This window comes from Branchiostoma lanceolatum, chromosome 15, assembly GCF_035083965.1.
Source record: "Branchiostoma lanceolatum isolate klBraLanc5 chromosome 15, klBraLanc5.hap2, whole genome shotgun sequence".
Lineage (NCBI taxonomy): Eukaryota > Metazoa > Chordata > Leptocardii > Amphioxiformes > Branchiostomatidae > Branchiostoma > Branchiostoma lanceolatum.
The window spans coordinates 15,957,385-15,981,517 of NC_089736.1; the positions used below are offsets into that span (position 1 = coordinate 15,957,385).

The following is a 24,133-nucleotide window of genomic DNA, read 5'->3' on the forward strand; positions in this document are numbered from 1 at the left end:
GGGGAAGATTCAATTGTAGTCGCTGCACGGTCGCTCAGTGTGTCTTAGGTAATATATGTATGTTCACCTTTTTTTTCAGTGTTGTCTGTCATGTAAACTGCAATAAATGTATTTTATCATTCTTCGTTATAATAGAAACGTAAATCACAGAATTTTGAAACACATTTTGAACCACTGACAGTAAAACTTGGAGGGAATTTAATTTGAATGGAAGTAAGTACTTGTAGTTATTCGTCAATTTGTATTACCCACGAGCAAAAACTATGGTTTGACCACAAAATCCCCAGAAATTCAAGATACACGACTTCAAGAACGAAATTTGTTTGAACTACAGTTAAGACCATTCAATCCTCATAGAGCGCTGTGATCCTTGAGCGCTCGCTGCGGCCCTTTGATCCCACCTTGGGCGCTCTCACGGCGCTCACCGCGCTCTCACGGCGCTCTCACGGCGCTCTCACGGCGCTCATCGCGCTCGCTCCGCGCTCTCTCGGCGCTCGTTTTTTGATTGCCATCCGCGGCGCTCTCACGCCGAAGGTTTTGAGCATGTCCAAAACCATCGCCGAGGTGACGGCGCGCATGGCGCTCTCGCCGCGCTGTCGGCGCTCTCACGGTACTCTCGCCGTGCTGTCGGCGCTCTCACGGCGCTCTCGCCGCGCTGTCGGCGCTCTCACGGCGCTATCGCCGCGCTGTCGGCGCTCTTACGGCGATCTGGCCAAAATGAGGTCGCTGTGAGAGCGCGGTGAGTGCGCCGTCCAAGTGGAATGGGGGTATAATGGCGTTAGACAAAACCTTGATTAGCACGTCTGTACCTATATTTATACCATTGTACTTTAAAAAGAGTGCTAGCTTGTCGCTGCATATTTTTCAAACTGTGACGTTTTCTGTTGTGACCTGTGCTGAACCCATTAGGCATGTGTGTACAATAAAGGTCTTCATTCATATGTTGTCTGCACTTTGTTGAAACATCACGACAGAGTGCTTAAGTTGACACTTCCCGTGTTATAGGCACGTGTCAAAAACCTCACGATATATCGATGTATTCCCTCCATTACTTGTTTTGTCTGTCACGCGAGAGGGATTCTTGACACGCGCTTCACCACCGCACGATAATTGAGAGAACAGAGCTACTGAGGGATAACAGATCTCTTGGCCTGATCTGGTCTGAGCTGGAAAAACAGTGTGGCACGTCTCTCTCAACCCTAGGGCGAAACGAAAATGAAAAATGTATCGGTTTGAAAATACAGTTTATCCATTGGTATATTCTGTCGTTATCAGGGAACCCATGCATAAGTATTGCCGTTCAAGTTGAATACGTGTGTGCGTTTCCTTTGAAAACACTAGTGGTTTGGGAAAGCATGGATTCCTTAAAAAGATTATATCAGAAAACTTATAACTCTCGCCAAGGACGCAGCATGGCTCACACTTTCTATGGAAGCTATCCGAGACGAATATAAAAAAGACGCATATAAAATGTTCGCATATACTTGGCGACACTTGGATGCAAAGTGTCTGTCGAGAATTACGGGGCATCTAAGACGACTATGAATTCGGAGATATCGCAACAAGGTCACATAGAAATGGATTTGTATACTCAAGGAAGTTTCAAATTGAGGCCTTCCTGAAATTCCACCAAGCACCTTGCACACATCGTCTAAACAATACGGCAAGCCTTGTAATCGATCAGACAAAACTCTATACACATTTCCAGACTGCTGACTTTAGAGGCTGCCAATTTCGCTGTAAAACAAAAGGAAGCAAACCACTTTTCCGGGACGCAGTTTGGCTGTACATTTTTAGAGCAAGCAGATGCGCATGCACAGGGAAATGGGCACTCGTTTGCTTGACCGACACAAATGTTCACACGAAGTTTTACAGCCATTGGTAACCTACTGTGGAGTGAGCATCTGGGATCATTTATGGATGTCAGGTACTGAATGTAAGACTTTGTAACAATTCCACAATGATCACAATAGTGCATGGTCTGCAAATCGCATGTAAATCACAAGATATGTTGCCCGTCCGCCATTCGCACTAAATACATAGGGTGGGAAAACGCTTTACTGGCCAACAGTGTAAATTTGAGGTCGCATTTGCAGAGTGGAAGTGACAACACGGGATAGCTGGCCCGACAGATCGACTCATTAGCACGTGTCCGCTAAGCCCGTAGTCATTTAATCTTGTCGGCACTTTGTTTGAACTTCAAGGATTTTTGTTTTATTTCACTAGTCTCGTTTATCTTTCCGTTATCCATGGGAGATTGCATGGCCTTTCGCGGTTGATTGATCAAGAGCCTCTACTTGCACTCCAGGGGCGTGCCAACAACTGATTCTCTTCATCGTTTAGTCATTTCGTGGCACTGATAGTTTCGGCTACAGTCTGTAGCGCGCCAGGCGTCATCGACGCACTTCACAACCACACGGCAATTGTGACTTCAGCTACTCGGCCGGGGGTAGACGCACTTCATCTTTCGATAGACGAGGGTTACCAGTAGTTGCAATGGCGTTCGGAAGGTGGACTGTGGACCGTGACCTTAAGCGGGACATTCGGACAACTCCTATCGGTATGTACCAGCTAACCTTCCTACAATGTTGTAGCGACTACGGTATTACCTAGTCTAGGAAATAGAAGTCATAGGAGCACGCCCACAAACAATCTATAGTTTGAATCTTTGTCTGGATGGTCTAGTAGAGTTAGTTGTTGCACTGTGATGTTTATTTTTTGTTTTCTTTTTTATGTTGATAAGTAAGCATGGCCTAACGCTCTGTCGCTGCTGCTTTATTCGTTCCATTTGGCACGAACTCCTTCCAGTTGAAATTAAACGTACATACACGTGTACGGGAACCGCGTGTGAATTTTATGGATGACATCGGCGCGCGCATTGAGAGGCAAACACATTTGATCAAATATAAATACGTATGATTTTGCCTTCCTACATCTGCTTGGAGATTATAGCAAGTTAGTTTTAATCCCCTTGGTAAGTGCAAAAGTGAAACCAGTACCGTAGTTGTAAAAGAAAAGTGACACTACTGTGGTATCCTTGTCTTGAGTGTAGTTACCAACTAGGCTACCACACAAGTGTAACACAACGGTGTTACTTTCTGAATCTCTTGAAAACAGGAATAACAGACTTGTTGGCTGTGACGCCGTGCTGTGTTGCAATATTTCCAAATGTTTCAAAAAGAGAGAAGAAACTACTAGGTGATCAGAATTTAGTTTAGCAATATCCCACAGTTTGTATGTTTTTGTTTTTGTTTTCTTTAGTTTTTAGCATTAGAATGTAGCATTTTATCAATTTATGTTTTACATTATGTATCTTACAGACCACGTGTGGTCTTCTGTGCATTTAGCCCTTCTGGACAGGAATATGCAATAAAGACTATTATATTATTATTATATTGTTCATTACGCAGCGAACAGTTCCTCGAACCAACTCAGGTTTTGCAAAGGTTTCACAAATTTCTGCTAAACGTACCGCAAATTTCTGGTGCGTATTTCGTGACCTGTACTGTAACACTGACATATACCACCATTAAAAAACGTTGTTAAAGAAAGGATACACAACCAATTGTAGGGATATGAGCGTACTCTTGGTGTAAGTGAAAAAAAAATGTTATTGCTGTATATATTTATGATTGTATGTACACACAGAGAGGAATGTAGAGCAATAGATTTATGTCGAAAAACACCACCAGAAAAGGCGTAGATTTTGAACCTTCTCAATTGCACATAACTTCATTAGGACACAACATTAACACTAGAACGGCAACATTTGCGATAGCAAATACAGAATATTTTCTCATCTCCCTCCCAATGTCCCCCGCTCAATAATTTCGCGCGCAAATCACAGGTCAGGTCCACGTGGGACTTGGGGTCACTGACCTTTAGGTCGTGTTTTTTACGTTCGCACCTGGCAACACCATATATATATGGTCATAGGAGAAAAATTGGAGATCTTCTCCCCAAAAATACCCTCCAAAATCGTTTTTTGAAGTGGTGTATACCGAAAGTGCGAATGGGGTTCTTTGAATATTTGTTCATTGTACCCCCTTAGCAAATTTCAGGTCATTTGGATGTATTTCCAGAGCACAAGAGGCCAAAATGTACGTTTTTGGTCAGAAAAACCTCAATAAAATCGTTTTAAAGACATGTATCGAAAAGATAAAAAAGTCTCCCCGGGTATTTACCCGCTCTACATGTATACCAAATTTCAGCTCAGTTGGTGCAGGGACGACCGAGCTGAGTCGATTACAAAATTTGACAGGAGAAAGAAACCTTACGAACACAATATGTTGCGCCCAACAGTATGTTGGGCTCAACATAAAAACATGTTGATACGCAACTCATGCGGACTTGTATACACGCACAAGTGTGACAGGCCGGGCTTTAATAGCATTCATGGTATTTCTTTTCACGCTTTCGGAGTCGAAATGGGGTGTCGTCCATTTAGATTAGACCTCATGTGTCCAAATAGTGTGTAGGTCATTATGTCAACAGATGCACATGTTTTTGTTTCAAAAATTCACGACAGAAATTACTTATTGCAGGTATCGCAAATGATGAAATTGAGGGACGCTTGGAAGACGAGGTGGAGTGCCCTGTGTGGTGAATACAAACTTTATATATCTTTATCTTCGCCAAGAAGATTAATCTGTATCACATTTGCATAATTAATGAGGAGAGTTCTACCGCATTTCATGATAGGACTCTAAAACATGTGACATATGTACCTGGGAAGAGAGAACTTTCATGATTCAATATTCATAAATTATTCTAATTTGATAACGTCAGCGGTCAAAATCCAAGAACATATCATTCGATTGGGTATAGGCTTTTTCCCTTCAAATTTGTAACTACCTGGTACTTTCTTAATCAAAAACCTTTAGATCTACATTTCTAGGGAGGTTGGGAGGTCTATATAAAACAAGAAGTAACACATTTGCTAACTATGTGCTCTTTCGTCATTACCAGCTATACCATCCTGTTGACAGCGATGAAAATAGCGGCGTGCGCGCACAGCATCTGTGGGACCTGTGCAGATACCTTACCAACAAAACGCTGCCCAAAATGCAGGACTGACTTTGATTCTGTGTCAGTGGACGAGGAGACGAGACAGCGGGCGGGTGAGGTTCCTGCCAAATGCAGCCTGTGTGGTTTCCAGGGCAAGGTTCGCGACGTCCTACAGCACAAGAAGGCGGACTGTACATTCCAAACTGTAGGTCCCGTTACACTTCTAATACCAGCATTAGCAAGAAAGTAAAGTATGAATAAGTAGGCAAATGGTTTACTGTACATGTGGTATGGTAATCTACACACGAAATGTCGATCGCTTTCCCGCTCCTCGTGCGTTTGAAATCATGATGGGAAGGTAAGGGGTGATCCCAGTATAACTACAACAGCATAAAATCAGCAAATTAAGATAGCACTTTCTGTTCTAGTATTCGAGACAGCGTCACCTACCAACTGGTTACTTTGTTTTCATTACTTAAGTATTAGTACAGACATTACAGATTTTCCATCTAAACAACGACAAACAGTCTAATTAATAACTAATTTATGTTATTTCTCTGTTATTCGTCTTTCATTTCTTTTGGTATATCTTTCATATGGGACACTGTGTTACAGGTGTACTGTCGCCGCGAGGGCTGCCATGACACCTTGCAAAGGGGGCTGCTGTATCAGCACGAGGAAAGCTGTGACTACAAGAAGGTCACATGCCTTTGTAGCTACAAGACAATCCAGATGGATCTGGACCGGCATTTGAAGACTGATTGTGCGACCCATCCAATTCAGTGCCCAGTGCCGGGCTGTGGAAGACCTGTCGAGAGGTACAGAAAGCCTGCGCCTGAATGAATAAGTTAAAACGGTCAAAAGTTCGTTTCATTTCGAAATTTTTCGCCGGGATGCATTGACTGGTGAAAACAATGGTACACGGGATGTGACGCATACTTGATGTGCAAATACCGAATTCAGCTCACCCATTGCGTATAGGTACCTCGCACAGGGGAATGGGTGACAGCACGTAATCACAGTCCGTAGAAAAACGTAGCTACTCTTTGTAAGCTCACTGATTTCAGGTTTATCAATCGTGAAATGTAAATACTACGCTCTCGATCGAACCTGTTTTCGGGTATTGATTAAAACTGTTACCATTTTTACGAGGACAGGCTATTATTTGGTATGTAAAGGGATATTCCATATTTCTTATGGGGCCAAAGTTGCTGTACATATTACACAGGAATGCAAGCAGACTACGCTCTTGCTCGAACCTGTTTTCGGGTATTGATTAAAACTGCTACCTTTTTTTACTTGGATAGGCTATTGTATGTAAAGGGATATTCCATATTTCTTGTAGGGCCAAAGTGGCTGTACATATTACACAGGAATGCAAGCAGACTGTGGCCAGTTGCCATGTGCCAGGATGTGGGTTCGTGGGAAGGGCAAAGGATATGGCCGGCCACGCAGAGGAATTCGCAAAGAAGCACGTGGGGCTTTTGTCGCACTACAACGACAGGCTGAAAATCGGATTGGTCGAGGGAAAGTTACAGGTACACAGACCTAATTCATATTACTGAGTCTATGCGCAAACGCGCGAATCTTATGGAAAACGTACAGATCTTATGGAAAACGTACGAATCACGATGTGATTACGAACGTATTGTATTGAAGGCGAACGAATCTTAGGCCAAATACGTAGTCTTTTTATGCAAACCAGTGTTGGGAGTGGGGTTGGCATGTTTCTTTGTGTTTCTACTGACGATATTTTGGTTTTTCTGAGGACATTTTTGATTGCATGTGAGGATTGTGAGCTATTGCTTTGCTCCATTTAGGCGTGCCACACCGTGTCACTCTGCCGCATCTCGACGACGCCATCTTGAATGAAATTGATTTTTTTTCTATGCATTTTGTGCTTGTAGGAATGGAATTCTTTTGTTTTTCATTATAACCATGTTCTAACTATAAGACAAAGGAGTGCGGATGCTATTATCATAGGTAATAATGAGAAGGATTTCAAGAATTATGATGTTACAACATATGTCCTTAAAGATACACCAATTCTATTGGCGAGATTCCCGCAGGTGGTGGACGAGATCGCTGACACAGGCCGCTGCGCATTGACAAATTTTGACACGGAACTCATACGGAATTGCATATCGCACAAGTTCATGATTAAGTGAACCATCAACATGCAGGCAATTGAGTGTATATATCTTACGTTTCAGCGATCTGACGCATCCCTTGCGTACGGCGAGGTGAAGGCCATCCTTTTCACCATCCCCTACTTTAAACGTGAAGTCGCAATGGGAACCACCGCCTTCACCTCGCCATCACGCAAGGACGTCTTCAACGCCGAATGGCAGGTGTCACTGGAAAACCAAGGCATCGTGTGGTACGTCTACCTATGCCTCGTGTCACGTGCCGATCCACTGCACTTGAAAGTCATGTAGGTGAAACAATGATATAATTTTGAATTGCATTGGCCTTAGTTTTTGTATTTAGTTACGGATTGAAATACTTTGCATAATGCGCTTAAACAATGATTAGACATTGTTGCCCTGAACAATTATGTTACGTTGCAATTTTAATGTGTCATGATGCTAGACGTCGATCGTATTGAAGCATTGGGGTTGTAATAGTAGAGTTGATGGTACAATGTATTCCATAAAAACAGACTCTTGTCCATTCGTTCCAGAAACTATTTATTCGATTTTCTTATTCAACAGGTTCCTACTGCAATCACCTGACCGCGGGGAGGACCATGCAATCTGCCTGTCTGAGACGTTGGAGGTCAGGGAGAACAAGAAGTACGGGACGACTGTACCCTACCACAAACTTACTGAGTACAGTGACCATGGTGACCAGTTAGTGGTCAAGGTATTGATGCAGAAGGTTTCTGCATCTGTAAAGATGTAGACCTGCCATCCATTGCCCATGCCATGGTCTACTCTAGCTTGACGAGGGGTACAGTTACTAACTAGTTTATTTCTAACTTTTCATAGTCTAGTCCATGAACTATTCACATATATTCAAAATGTACACCTGTAACTATTAAACTTGTTACCTTTCTGCGTGGTACATTTCATTCTATCCTTTTGGTGTTTTCTAAATACCTGTAGACTTTTGAAAAACAATACATTTTGTTGAAACATCCTAGACTTGAATGTGGTATACAAACCTATTGTGATCAAATGGTCCCCAATTTGTACATTTGCAGTCATTGGCATCCATCTTTTTTGTGTTTCAAAATTTACTTACTCCCTTCTCCAATTCATCCCAAAAGTTGTCTAACCTTGCTTCACCACTAGTGACCGTGTAATGCTCAAATTTAATATCTTTTACAAATGCGCAACGGTGGGGATTGTATTGTTGTCCAATTGTATAGATGTACGTTTGCTGATACTGTAGGAGTTCGAACATGACGTTTGTGTTGTTAAGTGAATGGTCCTGTCATTCCATGGGATGTCGAATGTTTTGAAGACTTTTATTAAAAGTGGTATGCAAATTATTTTCCGTCCATGTTTAATTTTCTGACCATTTGGCATGTTATATAAGAAAGAACCTTATTATTTAAACAAGTTTCCACGAAATACCCCTACTTTTACACATTCACGGATGAACAAAAAGCTATGTATACCCTTCTCTTGAAATCACAAAACCCACAAATACTAGAAAAAGTACGCCTTTTCGTCTTCCACTACCTCTAAAAAAGAAGTCAAACCCAGCTGGTTTAGATATAGCCAACAATTGTACTTAGTACGAGTAGCCTATTGTTACAACAAAGTCACTGACGCATGTATGTTTTCCCCAATGTTTTTACCATGTAGTTGCAATTAGCCCACGGGCATGAACTTGCATTAAACTTCTATAAGAGCTTTCTTGTATAATTCCATAGTTTGATCCTTTTATTGTATGTTAAGTCGATTGATAATGTGTGTCAGCTTTCAATGATAAGGAAGAGAAAGGAAAATTGAAATTTTCACTGAACTTTTAATTCACAGTGGCGGTAAGTGATTTACAGAACGGATGTGTGAAGGAATAATATATTAGATAACTAGTACTGGGCGAAGATAACAATTTTCACGGTGATGATAAGTTCACGGTACACAGGTGGCCGTGAAAACAGTTAACATTAAGTTACAGTGAAAGAAACAAGAATTACAGAATGTTACCCATTCAAACAGTGATTGTGATCCAACAAGTCTGCTGTGTATAGTTACTACATGTATGTAATTTTTATACTACACCGAGATATCTAATTTCTTCACCTTTTGTAAGAGGATCTGGTACATTTCTGTCCACTGGACTGGGTCAGCCTCGCACAAATTGTCAATAACACAAGGGTATATATAACAGTTAAGGAGTTAAATATCTATGTTATTATTCGCTACATCTGTTTGTAAACTGCAATTTGACAAATAAGTTTGTAATTTGAGATCTATTGGAATATGACGTTGTTAACCATTTATAAACATATGTGTTTGTCAATAAGGTACTTGGATGTGTATTGTACCAACAAATTCATCACATGGCAGTTCAGAAGAAGCTAATGGTTCAAAATTTTGACATGTCGTTTTTAACTAAAAAGGCCAATCCACAAACAACAGCCTTCAAACTTTGATTACTCCATAAGTTTGACTTGCATAGAAAGTCTCACACAGCAAAGTACTACATTATGTGATAGCATGTAACTTTATTGCAGCTAAATGAAATAACGTACAACATCAACACACTAGCACTTTTTTGGTTTGTAATTGTTTGTAAAGAAATTGATGTTCAGTGATTTTCCTGGCTCAGCAAGTAATTGAAATGATAAAGACTTGCTACATTGACTGATTGACGAGATTCTTCTCCTATTGACCAGTTTTCTTGTTAGAAGGCAAGTGTGAGCAGCAGGTTCAGGTGTCCATGTGGTCTTCAAGGCCTCTTCATCCTCTTGAATGCCGCAATTCTAAATACCTTTTCCCTGAAAATAAAAAATAAAAACAGGGGCAGTAAACAGCGTACAAAGGTTGTCCATGTCACAACAAATGGTGATCAAGTTCATCATGTCCCATCACCAGCAATTACTTGTTAGCTTGTGCTATCTTTTCTTACATCTTTGTCTTAGTCAACAACAGTTATGCACATACTGTACTCAGCATATAAGGCCTGTAAAAACACAAACCACACACACATAACTTGTCTCACCTGTAAAACACAAACCACACACACACCTCGTCCACCTGTAAAACACAAACCACACACACAGCTCGTCTCACCTGTAAAACACAAAGCACAAACACAGCTCGTCTCACCTGTAAAACACAAACCACACACACATAACTTGTCTCACCTGTAAAACACAAACCACACATATAGCTCGTCCACCTGTAAAACACAAACCACACACACAGCTCATCTTACCTGTAAAACACAAACCACACACACATAACTCGTCTCACCTGTAAAACACAAACCACAAACACACAGCTCGTCTCACCTGTAAAACACAAACCACACACACATAACTTGTCTCACCTGTAAAACACAACCCACACACACAACTCGTCTCACCTGTAAAACACAAACCACACACACAGCTCGTCTCACCTGTAAAACACAAACCACACACACATAACTTGTCTCACCTGTAAAACACAACCCACACACACAGCTCGTCTCACCTGTAAAACACAAACCACACACACATAACTCGTCTCACCTGTAAAACACAAACCACAAACACACAGCTCGTCTCACCTGTAAAACACAAACCACACACACATAACTCGTCTCACCTGTAAAACACAACCCACACACACAGCTCGTCTCACCTGTAAAACACAAACCACACACACATAACTCGTCTCACCTGTAAAACACAAACCACACACACAGCTCGTCTCACCTGTAAAACACAAACCACACACACATAACTCGTCTCACCTGTAAAACACAAACCACACACACAGCTCGTCTTACCTGTAAAACACAAACCACACACACAGCTCGTCTCACCTGTAAAACACAAACCACACACACAGCTCGTCTCACCTGTAAAACACAAACCACACACACATAACTTGTCTCACCTGTAAAACACAACCCACACACACAGCTCGTCTCACCTGTAAAACACAAACCACACACACATAACTTGTCTCACCTGTAAAACACAACCCACACACACAGCTCGTCTCACCTGTAAAACACAAACCACACACACAGCTCATTCACCTGTAAAACACAAACCACACACACACAGCTCGTCTCACATGTAAAACACAAACCACACACACAGCTCATTCACCTGTAAAACACAAACCACACACACACAGCTCATTCACCTGTAAAACACAAACCACACACACACAGCTCGTCCACCTGTAAAACACAAACCACACACACACAGCTCGTCCACCTGTAAAACACAAACCACACACACAGCTTGTCTCACCTGTAAAACACAAACCACACACACAGCTCATTCACCTGTAAAACACAAACCACACACACACAGCTCGTCTCACATGTAAAACACAAACCACACACACAGCTCGTCTCACCTGTAAAACACAAACCACACACACATAGCTCGTCTCACCTGTAAAACACAACCCACACACACAGCTCGTCTCACCTGTAAAACACAAACCACACACACATAACTTGTCTCACCTGTAAAACACAACCCACACACACAGCTCGTCTCACCTGTAAAACACAAACCACACACACAGCTCATTCACCTGTAAAACACAAACCACACACACAGCTCATTCACCTGTAAAACACAAACCACACACACAGCTCATTCACCTGTAAAACACAAACCACACACACACAGCTCATTCACCTGTAAAACACAAACCACACACACACAGCTCGTCCACCTGTAAAACACAAACCACACACACATAGCTCGTCCACCTGTAAAACACAAACCACACACACATAGCTCGTCCACCTGTTAAACACAAAGCACAAACCACAAACACATCTCGTCTGCCTGTAAAACACAAACCACACACAGACAGGTTAGAACTTAACTTAACTTATCTTAACTAGACTTAAGTACTAAATTGTTAGGGCCTAACCTAACTTATCTTAATTAGACTTAAATACTTAATTATTAGGGCCTAACCTAACTTATCTTAACTAGACTTAAACTTACTTGTTAGCTTCTAACTTAACTTATCTTAACTTATCTTAACTAGACTTAAATACTAAATTGTTAGGGCCTAACCTTACTTATCCTAACTATTACTTAAACTTACTTGTTAGGTTCTAACTTAACTTAACTTAACTTAACTAGACTTAAATACTTAATTGTTAGGGCCTTACCTAACTTATCTTAACTAGACTTTAACTTACTTGTTAGGTTCTAACTAAACTTAACTTTACTTAACTTATCTTAACTAGACTTAAATACTTAACTTAACTAGACTTAAATACTTAATTGTTAGGGCCTTACCTAACGTATCTTAACTAGACAACCCACACACACAGCTCGTCTCACCTGTAAAACACAAACCAAACACACAGCTCGTCTCACCTGTAAAACACAAACCACACACACATAACTCGTCTCACCTGTAAAACACAAACCACACACACAGCTCATCCACCTGTAAAACACAAACCACACACACACAGCTCGTCTCACCTGTAAAACACAAACCACACACACACAGCTCATTCACCTGTAAAACACAAACCACACACACAGCTCATTCACCTGTAAAACACAAACCACACACACACAGCTCGTCCACCTGTAAAACACAAACCACACACACATAGCTCGTCCACCTGTAAAACACAAACCACACACACATAGCTCGTCCACCTGTAAAACACAAACCACACACACATAGCTCGTCCACCTGTTAAACACAAAGCACAAACCACAAACACATCTCGTCTGCCTGTAAAACACAAACCACACACAGACAGGTTAGAACTTAACTTAACTTATCTTAACTAGACTTAAGTACTAAATTGTTAGGGCCTAACCTAACTTATCTTAATTAGACTTAAATACTTAATTATTAGGGCCTAACCTAACTTATCTTAACTAGACTTAAACTTACTTGTTAGCTTCTAACTTAACTTATCTTAACTTATCTTAACTAGACTTAAATACTAAATTGTTAGGGCCTAACCTTACTTATCCTAACTATTACTTAAACTTACTTGTTAGGTTCTAACTTAACTTAACTTAACTTAACTAGACTTAAATACTTAATTGTTAGGGCCTTACCTAACTTATCTTAACTAGACTTTAACTTACTTGTTAGGTTCTAACTAAACTTAACTTTACTTAACTTATCTTAACTAGACTTAAATACTTAACTTAACTAGACTTAAATACTTAATTGTTAGGGCCTTACCTAACTTATCTTAACTAGACAACCCACACACACAGCTCGTCTCACCTGTAAAACACAAACCAAACACACAGCTCGTCTCACCTGTAAAACACAAACCACACACACATAACTCGTCTCACCTGTAAAACACAAACCACACACACAGCTCGTCTTACCTGTAAAACACAAACCACACACACAGCTCATTCACCTGTAAAACACAAACCACACACACAGCTCATCCACCTGTAAAACACAAACCACACACACACAGCTCGTCTCACCTGTAAAACACAAACCACACACACACAGCTCATTCACCTGTAAAACACAAACCACACACACAGCTCATCCACCTGTAAAACACAAACCACACACACACAGCTCGTCTTACCTGTAAAACACAAACCACACACACACAGCTCATTCACCTGTAAAACACAAACCACACACACAGCTCATCCACCTGTAAAACACAAACCACACACACACAGCTCGTCTCACCTGTAAAACACAAACCACACACACACAGCTCATTCACCTGTAAAACACAAACCACACACACAGCTCATTCACCTGTAAAACACAAACCACACACACACAGCTCGTCCACCTGTAAAACACAAACCACACACACATAGCTCGTCCACCTGTAAAACACAAACCACACACACATAGCTCGTCCACCTGTTAAACACAAAGCACAAACCACAAACACATCTCGTCTGCCTGTAAAACACAAACCACACACAGACAGGTTAGAACTTAACTTAACTTATCTTAACTAGACTTAAGTACTAAATTGTTAGGGCCTAACCTAACTTATCTTAATTAGACTTAAATACTTAATTATTAGGGCCTAACCTAACTTATCTTAACTAGACTTAAACTTACTTGTTAGCTTCTAACTTAACTTATCTTAACTTATCTTAACTAGACTTAAATACTAAATTGTTAGGGCCTAACCTTACTTATCCTAACTATTACTTAAACTTACTTGTTAGGTTCTAACTTAACTTAACTTAACTTAACTAGACTTAAATACTTAATTGTTAGGGCCTTACCTAACTTATCTTAACTAGACTTTAACTTACTTGTTAGGTTCTAACTAAACTTAACTTTACTTAACTTATCTTAACTAGACTTAAATACTTAACTTAACTTAACTAGACTTAAATACTTAATTGTTAGGGCCTTACCTAACTTATCTTAACTAGACTTTAACTTATTTGTTAGGTTCTAACTAAACTTAACTTTACTTAACTTATCTTAACTAGACTTAAATACTTAATTTAACTAGACTTAAATACTTAATTGTTAGGGCCTTACCTAACTTATCTTAACTAGACAACCCACACACACAGCTCGTCTCACCTGTAAAACACAAACCAAACACACAGCTCGTCTCACCTGGAAAACACAAACCACAAACACAGCACCTCTCACCTGAAAAACACAAACCACAAACACAGCTCGTCTCACCTGTAAAACACAAACCACACACACAGCTCGTCTTACCTGTAAAACACAAACCACACACACACAGCTCGTCTTACCTGTAAAACACAAACCACAAACACACAGCTCGTCTCACGTGAAAAACACAAACCACACACACAGCTCGTCTCACCTGTAAAACACAAACCACACACACAGCTCGTCTCACCTGTAAAACACAAACCACACACACAGCTCGTCTCACTTGTAAAACACAAACCAAAAACACAAAGCTCGTCTCACCTGTAAAACACAAACCACAAACACACAGCTCGTCTCACCTGGAAAACACAACCCACAAACACAGCACGTCTCACCTGAAAAACACAAACCACAAACACACAGCTCGTCTCACCTGTAAAACACAAACCACACACACAGCTCGTCTTACCTGTAAAACACAAACCACACACACAGCTCGTCCACCTGTAAAACACAAACCACACACACATAACTTGTCTCACCTGTAAAACACAACCCACACACACAGCTCGTCTCACCTGTAAAACACAAACCACACACACAGCTCATTCACCTGTAAAACACAAACCATACACACACAGCTCGTCTCACATGTAAAACACAAACCACACACACAGCTCGTCTCACCTGTAAAACACAAACCACACACACAGCTCGTCTCACCTGTAAAACACAAACCACAAACACACAGCTCGTCTCACCTGTAAAACACAAACCACACACACACAGCTCGTCTCACCTGTAAAACACAAACCACACACACACAGCTCGTCTTACCTGTAAAACACAAACCACACACACAGCTCATTCACCTGTAAAACACAAACCACACACACAGCTCATTCACCTGTAAAACACAAACCACACACACATAGCTCGTCCACCTGTTAAACACAAAGCACAAACCACAAACACATCTCGTCCGCCTGTAAAACACAAACCACACACAGACAGGTTAGAACTTAACTTATATTAATTAGACTTAAGTACTAAATTGTTAGGGCCTAACCTAACTTATCTTAATTAGACTTAAATACTTAATTATTAGGGCCTAACCTAACTTATCTTAACTATTACTTAAACTTACTTGTTAGGTTCTAACTTAACTTAACTTAACTAGACTTAAATACTACATTGTGAGGGCCTAACCTTACTTATCCTAACTATTACTTAAACTTACTTGTTAAGTTCTAACTTAACTTAACTAGACTTAAATACTTAATTGTTAGGGCCTTACCTAACTGATCTTAACTAGACTTAAACTTACTTGTTAGGTTCTAACTAAACTTAACTTTACTTAACTTATCTTAACTAGACTTAAATACTTAATTGTTAGGGTCTAACCTATCTTAACTAGACTACAACTTACTTGTTAGGTTCTAACTTAACTTAACTTAACTAACCTAGACTTAAATACTTAATTGTTAGGGCCTTACCTAACTTATCTTAACTAGACTTAAACTTACTTGTTAGGTTCTAACTCAACTTAACATTACTTAACTTAACTTAACTAGACTTAAATACTTAATTGTTAGGGTCTAACCTATCTTAACTAGACTACAACTTACTTGTTAGGTTCTAACTTAACTTAACTTAACTTAACTTAACTAGACTTAAATACTTAACTGTTAGGGCCTAACCTAACTTATCTTAACTAGACTACAACTTACTTGTTAGGTTCTAACTTAACTTAACTTAACTTAACTAGACTTAAATACTTAACTGTTAGGGCCTAACCTAACTTATCTTAACTAGACTTAAACTTACTTGTTTAGATCTAAACTTAACTTAACTTAACTCATCTTAACTAGACTTAAATACTAAATTGTTAGGGTCTGTAAAACACAAACCACACACACAGCTCGTCTCACCTGCAAAACACAAACCACACACACAGCTCGTCTTACCTGGAAAACACAAACCACACACACAGCTCGTCTCACCTGAAAAACACAAACCACAAACACAGCTCGTCTCACCTGTAAAACACAAACCACACACACAGCTCGTCTTATCTGTAAAACACAAACCACACACACACAGCTCGTCTCACATGTAAAACACAAACCACACACACATAATTCGTCTCACATGTAAAACGCACATTCTCACCTAACTAGACACAGTATCATGTTAGTTTTTACTTGTACAAAGCCAAAGATTATTTCCTTAAGTTATTCTAGTGATAAGTGATGGGACATAATGACATGATACTGGACAATGTTGGTACACTATTTTCTGTGTAGTGGCATTATTATGTAAACCTGTAGATTAGAATAAACAATAGCTCAAGAAATGATGCTGGGCGGCCAGAACCTAAATGCAATCCACTTACACAGCTATTGTAAAATCAAAAAACCATGATCACAGCATGTTGATAATAAGCGACAATAAAAACTGTTGGCTCTGCTGCAGTACCTTAATAGAAAGACACAATGGGGACAAAAATCTAATCATTTTGAGGACAAGACAGATATTAAGACAATCAATCCAGGCATTCTGAAACTATATAATAGTCTTGGTAAAGGTAATAAGTTTCATGGTTACGGCCTGCCCTAGTAGTACCCAGGTCACATGCCAGAAATCATTCTTGACCTTTACCTTTCCAACACCTACCTACATACCAAATATTGTTACAATCCATCCAGAGGTTCAAAGTTATGCTAACCACAATTCACCCATCCTCCTTTAATGTGTGCAATTGATGTCACACCAAAATACCTGTGTACCAAATTATTACAGCTCCAAATAGAAACAATAGCTGGTATCGGACATAGTGAAGCCAAATGTCAGCCTATGGCCCAAATTATACACAGGTTTTTCTAGATGTCTGGACTGCAGATATCTGGCAGGCCACATCTGGGCAGAGATGTCGGGATGCATTTATACACACGACAGGAAGTACTGCAGGACACCCGTGGAGTTGGAATGCAGTAGTGATACATCATGATAAATTTGTGTTTCAAGCTAGAAGTCTGCTTCCAAAAGTGCTTTCAATGACATTTGTTAACTTGTTAGAACCACAAAGATATGTTTGATGGCCTGATTTTACCGATTATTACTGTAAGGAATTGTCTCCTCTGTATTCTGTCCTTATGCGTCATAGCCTGGCCTGTAAGGCACTGTAAAATTACTTAATACTCCATGGGAAGTTTTTATAAATCCCCTTACTAGTATAGATGATGGTACAGTTGCCATAGCTAACATCAAAATGGGTCACTTGATGTCCACAAGTCTGCTAATTAGCCTGAAACCTGTCCTTCTGAACATGGGCACGTTCGTAATGAAGCTATAGGAAATGCACCAATGACATTCATTCTCTGTACACAGGTCAGAAAAAAGTTTTTACTCATGAATTAAGACTAAGTTATGTAGAAAACGTCATCTGTGTGGATTTTTATATCATGGAAATAAAAGTAACATCTCAACGTGAACAGGCCAATATCTCGAAATGGGATAGTCCTAGCACCTTACATTACAAAACAAACTTGTCTGGGACAGTAAACCGTAGTGGTAGGAAGTTAAGAGGTTAAGTAAGCCTTTTGAAGAACTTTTTACCATTTTTAACCCCTATTGCACACGTTAATGGAGAATGGGCAAATTATCTGGGAACAAAAACACATACCAAAAACAATACCTTCATTTCTCATCTACAAAAAAAAGACAAGCCTTCTTGTTTCGACTTATAGTGAAGTGCAACAGTGTTAAGTCCGAACAAGGAGGTTACGTTATATAGTCTATCTAACATCCTTGGTCCAAAATGGAAAAAACAAAAACAGCTTAGATTTCAATATCACACCTAGGAAAATGTGGGGAAAAGGAAATGAGAAGTGTGCCTCTTTTCTGAAAACAAAACAAGTATGAGTTATGTAATGCCCCTACCATTCATCCAGGCCTCATGTTCCCGTGGGTCCGCGACCTCGCCTGGTCCCAATTAAGCTGGTGCCTTTGCTGTATGTTGATGATCCCGTCTGGTTTCCGTCAGGTTTGTACAGGAGCGATATGATCTACGGATTTAGAGAAATTATACTTTTTAGAGTTATGATTCAATATGAAAATTAACGTACTGACAAGGATTCCGATATGATAACAATTACTAACTGACCGAAACGCTCTCGTCTATTCAAACTCTACTCTATGATTCTATGAAAAAGACTTTAATCCTCCCCGATGAGATATGACCTACTTACAAATGGCATTTCCGGCCTCCTGGGTTGCACTAACGACGTCAACTCAACTTTAAACACGTCTGCGAATATATTATGAACATAAACATCCAATACTAGAATAGCTATGTAGACCACCCGAATTTTTGCGAGGGTTGTGAAGCCTCGATTATTTGAAATGCAATACATAACGGTGGCAATTTCACATCCATAGGTTAAAATATAAGCCGCCTGAACTGGAAAATTCCTACCTGACCGTACGAATCTATCTATAAGTATAACGTCAACAAAAATACAATGAGTAGAGGAGAGTAGAGTAGAGTCTACAGTCAGGTAGGATGCATCACATCCAGTTTAGACCGCTCCCTTGTAACACTTCTTTAGCCGACTGACACTGTCGGTTTGTGTGGGTGGTCCAGGGCTCTGAAGTTGTTGTTACCATTGGCGAAGTAGGCCAAAAGATAGTTGATTGCACGGATGTCAAGCAATGGGCCGTTACAAAAAATAAAAATGGAGGGGGGGTTGAAGAGGCTGGATTTTGGAAATTATCCACCCCCCTTTTCATTTGATCCGACTATTTCAATACCCCCCTTTTGATTTCATCCACGTGCCCTGACCCCCCTTTATTTTCATCCGACTAATTTCATGAAATATCATTTTCTCGCCAATAGAAGGGTCTGGTGGTCTGTAACTTTGTACATACATACAAGAAGTACATACAATGCCCATGCACACATCATTCAGCCTATAGAACCTAATAGGGAGACAAATTTTGGAAAAAATGGACTCGACTGTGATTACCTGTTTAGTACCGACCCTAGCACCCCACACAAAATAAAAATCCAGATTTTGCTTGACCCCCCTCGAAATATAATCCAAAATCCGCAAAATCCGGCCTCTTCAACCCCCCATCCATTTTTATTTTTTGGAACGGCCCAATGACGGGTAGCCATAGTCGAGTGGGTACGCACCTCTATTTTCTTGTGGCATGAAAGCAGTTCCTCCGCCCCCCTCCCATCTTGTCCGAGCTCTGGCGAGAGTGTGCCCTGTTGGAAGGGGAGGGGGGGTAGCTTGTGTGCTTGTGTCTTGCTGGCGATCGGGGATCCTGGTCTCGTTCAGCTGAAGTCTCTCGATGGTTTCGAGACCTCAGCTAACTGCTCGTCGATTTCCTCCTCCAGTCTGTCCATGGGCGCCCGGCTGAACGCGGTAGGCGAGTGGGTATACCCTGGGATCGCACAGGGACACGACCTACCGCATCTGGTATAGGCTCGCGCCACGGAGCCTAATAGAAAACCGCCGTTCGTGCCATGCCGCCAGCATTTACTGATTTACATTTGAAGTTCAGATGTGACCTCGCGAGATCTCGCGTGGTTCTCGTGCGATCTCGCCCTATCTTATCTCGCCCTACGTTGATGAAGGTTAGACATCCAGGTAATAAGATACGCCAAAAATAATTACTCAAGCAACTGGATAAGATTTTGAAAGAGTCAGACGTTTCAGACAGTATCCACTGTCTTTCGTCAGTGACTAACGATAGGACTGAGAACACCAGCTTTATACCAAAACTCTGAATAGATATGTTAATGAGGTAAAGACAATTTAGGATGTCTTGAAGTAGTCTTCAAAAAGAAGATTAATTCAAGACAAGGTTTATGCCTCTCAAAGAAGAGAGTAGCTGATGACTTCTTTGACCATATTAACCAGGTAGATGACAACATCAAGTTCACACAGGAGTCATGTCAAAACAACATGCTCCCCTTCTTAGACACCAAAACCATCATAGAGAAGGATGGCAACCTTCAGTTCGAAGTGTACAGGAAACCGACCCACACTGATCAATATCTGGCCTTTGATTCCCATCACCCTTTGGAACACAAACTAGCAGTGATTAAAACTCTCTTCCATCGAGCAGACAATGTCATTACCTCAGACGAAGCAAAAACAGAAGAACACAGACATCTCCGTGTGGCTTTAGCCAAGTGTGGCTACCAAAATTGGACCTTCAACAAGGCCCTCAAACCTTCTGACCAGTCTAAGAAAACACTCAAGTGCAGACCATTGACCAACAGAAACAAGGCCAACATTACCATTCCCTACGTCCAAGGAGTATCGGAAAAACTCAGACGTATCTTCCAAAACTTCAACATTGCCACTAACTTCAAACCTCACTCAACTCTCAGGCAGAAACTAGTCCATCCAAAAGACAGGCCTGAAAAAGGCATCAAAGCCAATGTCGTCTACAAACTGAAATGTGAGGAACCGAACTGCAATAACATGTACATTGGGGAGACAAGTCGACCACTAAAAGAAAGGTACAAGGAACATTGCAGAAAGAGTGCTAACCGCTACTCCTCTGCCATTTACCACCATCTAAAACACAACCAGGGACACTCATTCAATTTCGAATCCACGGACATCCTAGATCGTGAAGAACGCTGGTTCGAACGGGGAATTAGAGAAGCAATATATGAGAGGATGTACAACCCCGCCCTCAACAGGAAAGGGGGTCTACGCGTTCAACTTTCAGGCACCTGGGATAATGCACTGCCCCCCACCCCCCACCCCCGGACAAGCAACATTTAGTTACTGTACTAGAACAACAGTAGCTAATTGAACTATTGGCATAAACTTTGTCTTGAATTAATCTTCTTTTTGAAGACTACTTCAAGACATCCTAAATTGTCTTTACCTCATTAACATATCTATTCAGAGTTTTGGTATAAAGCTGGTGTTCTCAGTCCTATCGTTAGTCACTGACGAAAGACAGTGGATACTGTCTGAAACGTCTGACTGTTTCAAAATCTTATCCAGTTGCTTGAGTAATTATTTTTGGCGTATCTTATCTCGCCCTGTTTTGCGAGTTGCCTACAACAGCTTGGAAGCTAATCCATCTATGCAGACGTCAGCTGGCACGCCATGCCGAGAGTTCTACGCAGTTTTCTTTTCCTTCCGCGAGAGAAAGTAGTCCGTTCCATCACTCCTAGCGTCAACAAGAAAGTTTGTTGTGGGAGTAACGTTATATAACATTGTATCTTTTTAAAGTTAATTACAATATTTCAGCTTTATTTTGTACTCCTATAGGCTTCTGAACTGATTGTTTAGCGTTGTCTTGTCAACAATACGACCCGAAATTAGGCGATTTTTGTGTATTTTCTTTTTTTCTGTTTTCTATTTTTATCCAGTTGTAGACGCCAAACCAACAGGAAATGTAGTGTGTGGGGTCCCTCGTTTGTGAATTCCGGGGTTTAAGTCAATATCAGTCTACCCGAGGTCGCAAAAATTTAAGTTAAAATTTCTGATTACCACCATACCGAACCGCGCGGCGTTTTGAGACAGTTGTACGTTCCATGACGGGCTTCTTACAACAAAGCTACAAAGCTTGTTGCTTGAGCTTACAACTATGTATATTCAATATTTCAGCGCATCTACAATTTTCCAGTTTTCCATTTTACTGCTGTAGAGTTTTTGAACCGATTTCTTACCTGTACACTTCTGATGGTATGACATGAAATTAGTTGATTTAAGAGCAAATCTCCCTCGAGTTTTTACACCAATTTAGATTTCAAAACAAAAAGAGGTGTACTGCGTAGAATAAACCAAAGTTTGTACTTTTAGGTGGTATATAATTTATCATCATCTTCGAGTGCAAAATGGGTTTCCTGCTAAATTGCGCGAGGCACTTTATCATAGGCGTCGTTTTGATTCGAAAAAAGAACGCATGTCTGTTCCACAAGGCGAACGCCAGACCTTAAAACTAAGATAGCCTTGGCGAATCCTGTCCGTCTTCACGCATTTAGTTGCAGTAGGCTTCTTTTAACAATACGTCTTCCGTACCGCAACTTTTGTCAAAAGTCGACCACACTCAAATCTACTACACCAACGCCTTGCAACATTTTGGTGTAAAACAATCGAGAATGTGACCTCAGTAGACAAGGAAGTACAAACCCTTCCAGATTTCCAACAAAAAAAATTTCAGATGAGTTCTACTAGAATATTAAAAGATTCTGACGTACTGGTCACTGAAGATAAAATCGAGGGCGTAATGCAATTCCCCCGAAATTGAAATTCGTCAAAAATGTAGCTCAAAACGACTCTGTCATATTGATAAACTCACAATATAACGGATATGAGCACGAACCGAACTAGAATAGTTGTGAAACCTCTTAAAATGAATGAAATCGAGACCACATGATATTCCCGTCTAGTGCACATAATGCAACATTCATAAAAAGGTCGCCAAACAGGCTTCACGTAGCTGTCAAAGTCGGATGTGATTTCATCCCGCTGCTCTGCAGAGGGAGATTCCTTAGCAACGTGATTCGAACTGCATAGAAAACCTGTTAGATTCGTGTTCTGTTAAGCATATGGCGTGCCGGCTGTATGTCCCTTGTTTGGGGGGGAAATTTATCTCTAAAGACCATTTAACCCTGCGTTACGTGTGATACATATAGGTATGAACTTCCTTTTTAGAAAGTACACCTATTCCTTCAAGCTACTGGTTTCATTAAGATCTTCACGGCCATTTCGGGTGGAAGCGATAAAAATGGCGTTTTTTTTGCGCCACAGCCGCAGTTGCGGCTATCATATAACCGTTCTTGACTACGGCCAGTAAACGTTACGATAAAGTTGACACTGGCGCGATGTATGGAAAGATGTAAATACATGGATCTATTTCTAATATATGACAATTTTAAAGAACTAATCTAATATACCATAAAGAACAGTAGAGACAATATATCTGAATGCCAATGCTCTAAAACAGCCTGAATTGCCCATACCTCGAACATAACTGTAGGTGTAACAGTGGATCTCTTTAGATTCATCGCTTTTTATTTTGGCGGTATTATGATTCGTGGCGGTATCATGGTAGTGGACGTTAAATGTGTATGCGTCTTACCTTCTTTATGATTTTTACTCATGACCAACAGGTGCCAATTTATCACCTCCTGAAAGCGCTAACATATACAGGCTACTCGTTTCTCTCGAAAGGAGTTGGGACTGTTAACGTTTGGTTGTTAGAATAATTTTGAGCACCTTAGTTACTTTTGCCAAAAAGGTTACGTTTTTGGTATCGGTTGTGTGTATTTTTGTGGTTTAGTACAACCAAAGATCGTTGAACTCAAAGGGTTTGACGTTGAA

The 24,133-nt window shown here is 40.6% G+C and overlaps 1 protein-coding gene and 2 long non-coding RNA genes across 10 annotated transcripts; 1 reads left to right on the forward strand and 2 right to left on the reverse strand.

Moving 5' to 3' along the window:
• The first annotated feature begins 691 nt into the window (after positions 1-691).
• Positions 692-8,882, forward strand: LOC136420822 (TNF receptor-associated factor 6-B-like). Of its 2 annotated transcripts, none has more exons than XM_066407932.1 (7): positions 692-2,560; positions 4,545-4,602; positions 4,969-5,212; positions 5,623-5,825; positions 6,353-6,545; positions 7,221-7,387; positions 7,722-8,882. In XM_066407932.1, the coding sequence occupies exons 1-7, from the start codon at positions 2,497-2,499 to the stop codon at positions 7,909-7,911; spliced, it is 1,119 nt and encodes a 372-aa protein (XP_066264029.1). In that variant the 5' UTR covers positions 692-2,496; the 3' UTR covers positions 7,912-8,882. The 2 variants fall into 2 exon arrangements, with proteins under 2 accessions (XP_066264029.1, XP_066264028.1); XM_066407931.1 differs by having other exon boundaries at positions 694-2,560; positions 7,221-7,441.
• Positions 8,883-8,965: 83 nt separating this feature from the next.
• Positions 8,966-18,872, reverse strand: LOC136420823 (uncharacterized). Its single transcript, XR_010753318.1, has 2 exons — positions 18,711-18,872; positions 8,966-9,961 (listed from the first exon to the last, which is right to left on the reverse strand). It is a non-coding gene; the product is annotated as an uncharacterized lncRNA (long non-coding RNA).
• On the reverse strand, positions 10,130-18,704 carry LOC136420824 (uncharacterized). 7 transcript variants are annotated; one of them, XR_010753323.1, is made up of 5 exons: positions 15,606-18,704; positions 15,273-15,455; positions 13,561-15,127; positions 11,582-13,489; positions 10,130-11,179 (listed from the first exon to the last, which is right to left on the reverse strand). It is a non-coding gene; the product is annotated as an uncharacterized lncRNA (long non-coding RNA). The 7 variants fall into 7 exon arrangements; XR_010753322.1 differs by having other exon boundaries at positions 15,273-15,372; positions 15,480-18,704; XR_010753325.1 differs by having other exon boundaries at positions 13,561-14,867; positions 14,906-15,127; positions 15,273-18,704.
• Positions 18,873-24,133: the final 5,261 nt, after the last annotated feature.

Bases quoted from the DNA above. Each gene is read 5' to 3' on its own strand.
- LOC136420822 (XM_066407931.1), top strand. From the start codon at position 2,497: ATGGCGTTCGGAAGGTGGACTGTGGACCGTGACCTTAAGCGGGACATT. The intron at 4,603-4,968 runs GTGAATACAAAC...CGTCATTACCAG, and splicing joins GAGGTGGAGTGCCCTGTGTG to CTATACCATCCTGTTGACAG. The intron at 6,546-7,220 runs GTACACAGACCT...CTTACGTTTCAG, and splicing joins TGGTCGAGGGAAAGTTACAG to CGATCTGACGCATCCCTTGC.